The 9551-nt window shown below is 47.0% G+C and overlaps 1 protein-coding gene and 1 pseudogene across 1 annotated transcript; both read right to left on the bottom strand.

Annotated features, from left to right (window-relative positions):
- Positions 1 to 893: 893 nt before the first annotated feature.
- Positions 894 to 9407, bottom strand: CFAP97D1 (CFAP97 domain containing 1). The gene is made up of 5 exons (XM_066629273.1): positions 9290 to 9407; positions 5442 to 5537; positions 5052 to 5083; positions 2175 to 2293; positions 894 to 1059 (listed from the first exon to the last, which is right to left on the bottom strand). The coding sequence occupies exons 1-5, from the start codon at positions 9405 to 9407 to the stop codon at positions 894 to 896; spliced, it is 531 nt and encodes a 176-aa protein (XP_066485370.1).
- Positions 5886 to 6007, bottom strand: LOC136654694 (5S ribosomal RNA; annotated as a pseudogene).
- Positions 9408 to 9551: the final 144 nt, after the last annotated feature.

Genomic DNA, 9551 nt, shown 5'->3' with positions numbered 1-9551 from the left:
AATAAAATAAATGGGTTATATTCAAAGGAAATAAAACCTGACCAAGCACTATCAAAAATAGCGGCACTTAAATAAGTCATCATGACTAATTTACCTCCACTGATTTCAATGGTGCTTAGTCAGGATTCATGGATGGGGAGCATACAATTCAATAAATACATTTATATCCCACCTTTCTGGAGCACTCAGTACCCAAGGAAGCTAACATGAATGAGATGATATTACAGGTTAGGACGTCACATTAACAACTGAGTCTGAGAACAAAGGAAAAACACCATGGGCGGTGCAGTGGTTCTGGTGTTCAGTTTGGACCTAGAAGATCCAGATTCAAATCCCTGCTCAGACACGAAGCCGCCTGGGTGACCTTGGCCTGTCATGATCTCTCAGATTGACCTACTTCGCAGATTTGTTGTTGTGAGGACAAGAAGGAGGGAAGGAACCATGTATTCCACCTTGAGCTCATTGCAGGATGGCTAGTATTAACGTGTGAAAAATAAAAAAAATAAAATCATGAAGGATTCCCAAAACTAAATAACTAGCAGAATCAACAGCGGGTAAAATTCTTAGAAATGAAAAGCCTGCTGAAAGAGACAGTCTATAGTGGCCTTTCAGTCTATAGTGACAGTCTATAGTGGCCTATATGGCCTTTCTATAGTGACAAAAAGCCATCAGGGAAAGGGCTAAGTGGGTCCTCTTTGGGAAAGAAGTTCCAGAACCTGCGTGCAGCCACAGGGAATGCCTAACTTGCATCCCAGCCAGAGAAAAGGCAGGTACCTGTGGAAAGCAGAAGAGGGCATCTCCAGCTGATATAAAAAAATTAGTCTACTACAACGACTGAACTAGTTGTGAAATAGAGGACTAAACTGTCTACTGAACTGTTACAATAAGGGAAGTCAAAGTTGCTTTTTGAGAAGAATGGTGAAGGGTGCACTTGCCAGCCAATCCTTCTCACATTGCTTCCGGTCAATGGTTGGCTTGCGGTCTCTGATCCTCTTAAGGATACCCTGGTTCTCCACGGTGATCCTCACAAGTTCTATGTTCTGCTTCTCTCGGTTTACGCTGCAAAACCCAAACAGATCACAGTTAAGAGTTTCTGAGTACTCGGGTCTCCATAGGTTTGCAGAAGTTTAAGAACATAAGAACAGCCCCGTTGGATCAGGCCATGGGCCCATCTAGTTCAGCTTTCTGTATCTCACAGTGGCCCACCAAATGCCCCAGGGAGCACACAAGACAAGAGACCTGCATCCTGGTGCCCTCCCTTGCATCTGGCATTCTGACAAGAGGTTGCACATACACGTCATCGGCTTGTAACCCGTGATGGATTTTTCCTCCAGAAATTTGTCCAATCCCCTTTTAAAGGCATCAAGGCCAGATGCCATCACCACATCCTGTGACAAGGAGTTCCACAGACTAACTACAGTTCGTAGTTAGTTTGGAACGCCCCCCCCCCAATCCAAAGGGAGAAAATAGGTTCCCAAAATAATTCAAGCTGATTAGGCATACATGATTCATACTACTCAGTTACTGTGTGCATTCAGTTTGCTTCTTGGGAAATCTAAGGGTTAACAGGATAGTCTTGATGCCTAGAGGGGCATCTTTGTCCATTGCCACACTCACATCCTTCCCTTGATCCCCCTTGGAAAGTAGAAAAGAACAGCTTTGGCAAAACAGTAGACAGCAAAAAGGAAGAGAACCAAACTGGCAATATTTGGCAAGACTGACAAAGAGCTGGGAAGACTGGGAACACAGAGAAAGAAGACAGTTAACTATCCCACCCAGTTCTTGTTGCCTAGCAGAGTGGGCCAGGAAGTACTTACTCTGATGTAAACCCATGCATTCAGTGGGATTTACTCCCAGAAAGATGTACATGCTGATACGCTTTGGTGTGGAATCCTTCCTCTCTTATCTACTTCTAAGCTTTATATAGAATTGCAATAGATCTTTTGCGGTTCCTATACTCTTGCCTGTAGTATTTACCACTTTTATTTCTCTATACCTCTGTGTGTATGTTTTATGCATTCAGACTTTTCTCAGGAAAAAAAAAGCTGGTGCAGACACTCCTTGCCAAGTAATATTTTAATTAGGTAGCGCTGAGGACCTGTTACCTGTTTCAAGGGAGACAGAGCACAAAAGAGGCTGTGAGCTGGGGGCATGACTCTCTTGCAAGCACCCACCTCTTCTTGCTGTATGGGTTCCAGCAATCCACCATGCATCCCCCACGATAGATGTCAGCCAGACGTGCCGAAATGGACTTGTTTTCTCGTTCAATCAGCCCGATTCTCTTCTGGGCATCCTGCAGAAAGCAGAGGAGTGTAGATGTTTGACACTTGACATCAGAGATTGTTTTCTACTGAGTCAGACAGCATCTCTTCAGGGTTTCAGCTTCCTAGCCCTACCTAGATCTGCTGCCAGGTACTGAATCTGGAATTTCCTGTATGCAAAGCAAACAATCTACCACTGAGTTACAACACATCCTGTGTTATTACACTTGCCTTTCGCCTCAAGAGCAAGACTACAAATGCTCATTTTGTACTTAAATTCACCAGTATGCCCACCCACCCCCACTTTTCCTCTTTCCATTCTCATGCACAGAAGCGTCACTACAAGGGTGTGGGGGTGCAGGCCGCACTGGGAGATGTGCATGGGGGGGGGTGGCCAAAATTTTTTAAATCTTGATAATTTTCAAATAATGCCATCATGTTACATATCAATCATTGCGTAGTTTCATGCAGAATGCAATGAAACAAACTGCATTGAAATACCTGTATTCTATCAAAAGTTATAGCCAAAAAACCAGCAGTGGTGGGGCGATGGTACATTGCCCCGCCCACTGCATGGGAGGAGGTCCATCATAGGGGTGACTTGCTGGCCTCCCACACAGGGTGATGCAAACCCTAGTGAGGCCATTGCTCACGCTGTTTTGATCAAACAGAGGAAATGTTCATTGATTTGGCCCAAAAATCTAACACCTTATTGTTGTGGTTTTCAAACTCTCTGGGAGTTTGAAACCCGCAGTAAGTCTTGGCGGGGGTGGGGGGGAGGCAGCAGGGGCAGGGGGAAGGCAGCGACGCGATCCCCAGGATCGTGTCGCTCAGGGGGTTGCAGGGACTGGGGTCACAATCGCCCCACTCTCCCTTTCCCTGACCTGGGGCGCCCTGCAGGCGCTCGCGCAGGGCTCCCTGCACACAGGGACGGCTGCTGCAGGGACTGGAGGGTGCACCCCAGTCCCTGCAGCACCGTCAGAAGGAAAAACGGAGCGATTGTGCTCAGCTTCCGGTTTTGCGGAGCGGGGCGCGATCGCTCCGCTTTCCCTTTTCCTGACCTGGGGAGCCCTGCCGAAGGTTGCACAGGGCTCCCCGCACCCCCGGGAGGCTGCAGGAGGCTTGGGCAAGTGCACCCAAGCACCTGCAGCCTCCCTGAATGGCGCCGCTGCCTTCCCCCTGTCTCCTGGTTGCCTCCGCCCCTTAAGGGGGCAGAGGCCAGGACCCACAGGCTGGGGCATCGCGACGCCCCAGTTTGAATACCACTGCCTCAGAGAAATAAAAGATCACACTGAAGATTGAACTAGTGATGGCAAACCTATGAAATGTATGTCAAAGATGACATGCTACAACATTTTGGGTGACACGCCAATGTTCACCAACACCTGGTAATAACTAAGTTTTTTTTACACGTATTTCATTTCTGTAATTGTTTGATGTTTCTTTATATTGATGACATAGGCTAAGGGCTCTCCTGTTGGTCTAGGTTGGGAAATGGAACGCCATGAGTGCGGAGGAGTGTTCCAGCCTGGTGGGGGGGTGGGGTGCTATATACTTTGACAACAGTGACTCCATGTTTAGAGACAAGAGCAAAACTAAATGCGTACAAACTTTTTGCTTGGTAAGTTCGTGAGATAGCCTCACGTCCTCATCCAGTGCTTTTAGTTCCAGTCACCCAGTGCCTTGGTCCTTGAAGATAACCACCGGGCCAGTCTGTGTAAGTACCCTGTTATCTTGTAAGAGCAGTATAATGTGTCTGGAGGAAGGACATCCCTACCAAAAGGAAGGGCAGAAGGGTGCTTAGGTGAGGCGGGGTGGAAACGTACTGAGCTTTTGCCTGTTTATTGCTTTGAACTGAGTATAAAAGGCTGGCTGAATACAGCTGAACTCTGCACATGATCTGAGAACATTCTCCTTGCGCCTTGCTTGGTTAACCTGCAATAAATGGCTGTTTCTGCACCTTCCACTTGGTGTGTTATTGGATCGAAGCACACCGGGCATGATTCCACGCTCCCTCAGGTTGGGGGGGTGGGTGGGTGGGTGAAGCAACAATATAAGGAGCCTTTTGATCAAAAAGTGTGTAGAAGAAGAGGTTTCAGCAACACTGGGCCAGGCTATGTGGGGCCCAGCAATTGTGTTTAAAATCCAAAACATTGCTGCAAATCAGATCAGGAAAAAAAGGCAGGACAGCACAGAAATGGAGGGATGGGCTGGAATGGTTTGGTAGAGACATTATTTCCATTCACTGTAATGAATGAGTGAATGACTTGGGTTGATTCAGTAGAAAATAGCTAGACCACTGAAAGCAGTTGAAGGTAGTAAGCACCTTGCTACTTCCTTCTCTAGGGCCAACCCAAGATCTCCTGTCAATGAGAAGTTGCGCCAGTGGTGTCGCTGGGGTGGGGGGGCACATACCACACCCCAGGGCAGAGTGGGCGGTGATGGGCATGTTGGTCAAGTCTCCATCAGGTGGAGCTTTGTGTTGCGTTTGAAAGTGGAAGGCCCTCCTCCTTGATGTGTCAGATTGGCAGCAAATCATGCCCCCCACCCGGAAGCAAGTTGGTGGTGGTGATCTGATGTCGTAGCTTCACCACCAAAGTATTTCTGGGTGCTGCACTTCGCACCAGTGCGCCAGACACTGGTGGACCCAAACCTGACACTGTCCATAGCAACCGCTGCTCAGCATCATGACGGGGGGGGGGGGTGCTGTGTAGTGAGGGGGGCTGTCACACAGCTGGGGGAACACCCACCCTAGGGGGAAATGCTCTGGAAATGCCACTGCTTTCTTACCTGGAGATGACCAGTGACTGCTGCTCCGACTCCTAGAACAGGAATAGGGGAATGGAGTGGAGGAGGAAGTGTGGAGAAGACACTTTAAGAAGACACTTTAACTCCCAGCTCTCCACTTTTCTTATTTGACTCCACTACTCTCTTCCTGTTCTAATCCAGGGAGTGGAAGGAGCAGTGGAAGTGGGTCTGTGGTGAGTGTCCCCTGCCAATCTGCCTCTGGTTACCAGCCCATCAACCATGGCCCGGGTTGGCTCTGCTTCTGCCCCAGATTGTGGGCAGAATTGTGCCCCAGATTGTGAATCTTAGAGTGGCTTTTCCTGAAAACAATGGGCCCTCAGGGTTTAGTAGTTCCTGTTTATATGTAACATTGGGTTAGGCCTTCAGTCTCACCAGATGCACAGGGAAGCTGGTATACCTGAATTTTGGTGGCCTGGAAGTAGTGGTGAGTCTGGGCAGCTGGAGGTTTTGAGTCCACCTGAGACCTCACTGGAGGAAGAAGACAAAACGATTGTGTGAAAGACAGGATGAGTCGAACACCACCCTGCCGTACCCGACCCACAGATAATGCATATCTAATTGTTGTTATCATCATGAGTGAGAAATAAGAGATCCCCCTCCCTGCTTGGCATAAGTATCATGATCATTATCATTAAGAATATTTACATATAGTACTGCTTTCAATAATCAATAAATGGTTCCTTATCCCCAAAGGGGTCACAATCTAAAAAAAAATAAATACAGAAGAGATACCAACTCCTACTGGAAAAGATGCCATGCTAGGGTGAAGAAAAAAAACACGGTTGGCAACCTTCAGTCTCGAAAGACTATGGTATAAGCTTACAGCACCCGGTATTCCCAGGCGGTCTCCCATCCAAGTACTAACCAGGCCTGACCCTGCTTAGCTTCCGAGATCAGATGAGATCGGGCATTTGCAGGGTAACAGTTGGGGTGAAGAATTGCTGTCCTCCTGAGAGGACACCACTTTGAAAGGTTTGGAAAGTTAGCAAGTACTACAGGGCTGTGCCTCGTTATCCACTGGGGGTTCCATTGCGGAACTCCTAGTGGGTAAAAACAAATCAGTGGATACCAAATAAATGGAAAAATAGCTTTAAAGACCCATTTCTAGATTTCTTGCTACTCCACTGTTGCCCCAGAATGCATTGGTATATTGATGCTATACCGCATTCAGCCACTAGATGGGGTGAATAATAGAATCTAATGGAATGAAATTATAAGTATTTAACCGCACAAAGGTAGGAAATTGGATTTTGGTGGTTTTTTCCTAGTTACAAGGCATTCAGAGAGGGACCCCAGTATCAGTTGTGAGTCAAATCAGTGGATGTCAAATCAGTAGATATGGAGGTTTCACCTGTGCACATGTATGTCAATTTGCCTGACCACTAAACCAGTGATTTTCAATCTTTTTGATCTCACTGCACACTGACAAGGTGCTAAAATGGCCAAGGCGCACCGTCAGTATTTTGACTACTGACAAAGTACACCATTCTGCTGGTAGGGACTCAAAATTCCCCAATTGCCCTACTAATAAATGACCCTCCCCAAAGTCCATGCAGACCACCCATGGAACACTAGTGTGCCACGGCACAGTAGTTGAAAATGGCTGCACTAAACCAAGAGGACTTGGGTTCTGTGATTCCTTTGCCTTGTATTTTCCTTTCAGCTTGTAGTTACTCTGATCCACCAAACGATCGTCTTGTAAACCTCAGGCTGTCCCTTCAAAATGTTGTCTAAATCCGAAGTCGCAGTCTTAATGCATATGCTCATGCCCCACTTCTCTGAGCTGTGAGAAGTTCTGGGGTGCAACACTATCTGTCTTCCCTTGGAGGCTGGTTCACAAGAGCAAATTCCAATCCATAACAGCACCTATCATGCCTAATTAGGCAGATTGCTGGTTTATAACCCAGAGCAATAGATTGGGGTTTCCCACAATGGGAATTCATGGTCAGGAAACAGGATGAATTTGTGTTTGTGAAGGAGATACTAAACAGAGTTTGGAGAAAGTGACTGGGGACTACGAGAAAAGCAGTAGTTTTGTGCTCTAATTGTAGCTAAAATACTAAAACATTAGAAAGATAACACTGCCCCCCCCCACCATTATCCAGTGATTTGAGGATCTTTTAACTTTATCAACATTTATGCAGATGGTTTATATATGGCAACTACATATATTTTGTACCTATACATATTTTGAACATTTGGAAGCCTTTATAAGAGATCTACACATAGATTGCTTATTAATATTTTTAAAGATGGATTATTAATGTTTTGTAATATTTATTTAGTTGTTTATAAAAACAGCCAATTTTGGAAAAAAACGCAGAGAGGCAGAGAGCGATTATTGATTGGATGAAGGCACACTTGAAGGTGTCGGGTTTCTTTTCCTGGGCTCTGATGTGGGTCAATCACTTTGCTGCCTTGTAAGAGGGCCTGCTGTTTGCAGCCACCTGTGCTCTACTTGTAAAAAAAAAAGCAAACATCACAGAGCCTTTAACTGTACAATCCTGAGAGCAATTTGAGCTGGAGCAGACCCCCTGTGCCAGCTCCAGGGTGTCGCAAACATGCTGTAAGGCACATTTGCACTGACTCAGGAGGTGGCTGGGCTGGAGGGGAGGCTCACACTAGCTTGGCAGAGCTGGATCCAGCCCCTGCTCTGGCCAGATTGGGAAAGTTTGCGCCAGGTGGTACAAGGGGTAGGAAAGAGTGGCAGGAGGGGGTTTCGGGGGTGAGGAGAGGGCGTTTTTGGGCAGGGGAGGGCAGAATGAAGGGAGGATTGGGCCCAGAAGGGGGCAGGATTGGTGGCAGTCGTGCGCACCGTATCCTAACTCCCATTCCCAGACCGTACAGCTTTACATGGCCTGCTCAGATTTGCACCAGCTAAATAGTTGGCGCTGATCTGAGTAGCCACATAGGCTGTTGCTCAACATGGAATAAATTCACTTACTGCTAGGTGTTCTCCAGGGGCCTCCTAACCTGCTCTGGATACAGTGCAGGTTAGGATTGGGCTGCCCGTCTCCAATGCACTCTCATCCAAAGAAAACCAGACTTGTGTAGCTCTACCCTTCATAGATCTTACTCCTGAAGGAAGTTGGAGCACATCACAATTGGCAGCATGTAACCCTATCTTCCCCCTCTCTTGTTTCTATGTATTCCTCACGTGTATATTTTCTTTTGTTACAACTGTTTGAAGCACCTCTGGAGGGAATAGTGATCTACAAATATAGGTGAAATTTAAACCGACGAATGAAATAGGACTGTCACGCATGCAAGCGGCATGATCTGGAAGAGTGGTGATGGGATTGCAATGTGAAGAAAGAGGGGGAGAGGTTTAGTAAAAGGTTTGAAAGCCTCTGGAAAGGAAGGAAGGATTATTGAGATGAGAAATGACCAAGGATGGGACAAGGATTTAAAGAGAAAAGGGTAGATCTAGGAGGCCTATTCCTCATTCACTGCCACATGTAGCTTGGCTAACTTACTTAAAAACATAAGAAGAGCCCCGCTGGATCATGCCAAAGGCCTATCTAGTCCAGCTTCCTGTATCTCACAGTGGCCCACCCAATGCTTCAGGGAGCACAAAAGACAGCAAGACTCAAACTGCGTCCTGGTGCCCTCCCCTGCATCTGACATTCTGAGGTAGTCTACATCTAAAATCAGGAGCTTGCACCTACCTATAATGACTTGTAACCCATGGTGGACTTTTCCTCCAGAAATTTCTCCAATTCCCTCTTAAAGGAATCTAGGCGAGATGCTATCACCACTTCCTGTGGCAAGGAGTTCCACAGACTTGAAACATTTGCGTATTTCCCTCTGCTAGTTCCATTCTGACAAGCATCTGCTCTCTGCTTGTGACATCTTTTGATTGCTAGATTACATACACTGAGGTTGCAATCTTTTCTGCACCTACCTGGGAGTAAGCCTCATTGACTATAATGGGACTTACCCGTGAGTAGACATGCATAGTATTAGGCTGTGAAATGAAGCAGGCTTCCATGATGGTGGACCTAATGCTTAACAGTGGCTTGGATTAGTTGGCCTATGGGTCTATTCCACCTCTCTGGCTACAGTCCTATGCACATGTAGGATTCACATCAGGCTGCAATCCTATTCACAGATAGGAGACGCTCTACTGAATAGAGGGGGACGTATTTTGGTGCAAACCTGCATCCCACTCCACTGCAGAACTCTAGTCATGAGCAAGTTTAGGATCGCAACAACCCTACCTGCTTCAGATTTGTCACTTCCAGAGCTTTCACTGGAACTGGACACCTTTTTGGAGGTGAGCCTGTGCCTGGAATTGGCCACAACCACAGGGAAGCTGAAGATTTCGCAGCCACTCATGGTTGCACAGCCATCCAGCATCAAGGTCCCAAGAAAACAAGGCAGTACGTGGGGGCCAGCTCCTGCTCTTGCTCCTTACTGGGGTTGCTATAGATGCCCCAGCTATGACCTCATCGGCTGTGAAATGATGTATTCTCAGACCTG

Source organism: Tiliqua scincoides, chromosome 5 (genome assembly GCF_035046505.1).
Source record: "Tiliqua scincoides isolate rTilSci1 chromosome 5, rTilSci1.hap2, whole genome shotgun sequence".
Taxonomy (NCBI): Eukaryota; Metazoa; Chordata; class Lepidosauria; order Squamata; family Scincidae; genus Tiliqua; species Tiliqua scincoides.
Note: the sequence above shows the minus strand (reverse complement) of the source record. Positions and strands in the feature narration are given on the sequence as shown.

What these genes read in the sequence shown, in the direction of transcription:
- CFAP97D1 (XM_066629273.1), bottom strand. Translation starts at nt 9,407, where the DNA reads ATGAGTGGCTGCGAAATCTTCAGCTTCCCTGTGGTTGTGGCCAATTCC. An exon ending in CAGTCACTGGTCATCTCCAG is followed by an intron (nt 2,294 to 5,051) that starts GTAAGAAAGCAG and finishes TGCTTTCTGCAG; the next exon opens with GATGCCCAGAAGAGAATCGG. An exon ending in AACCCATACAGCAAGAAGAG is followed by an intron (nt 1,060 to 2,174) that starts GTGGGTGCTTGC and finishes TGGGTTTTGCAG; the next exon opens with CGTAAACCGAGAGAAGCAGA.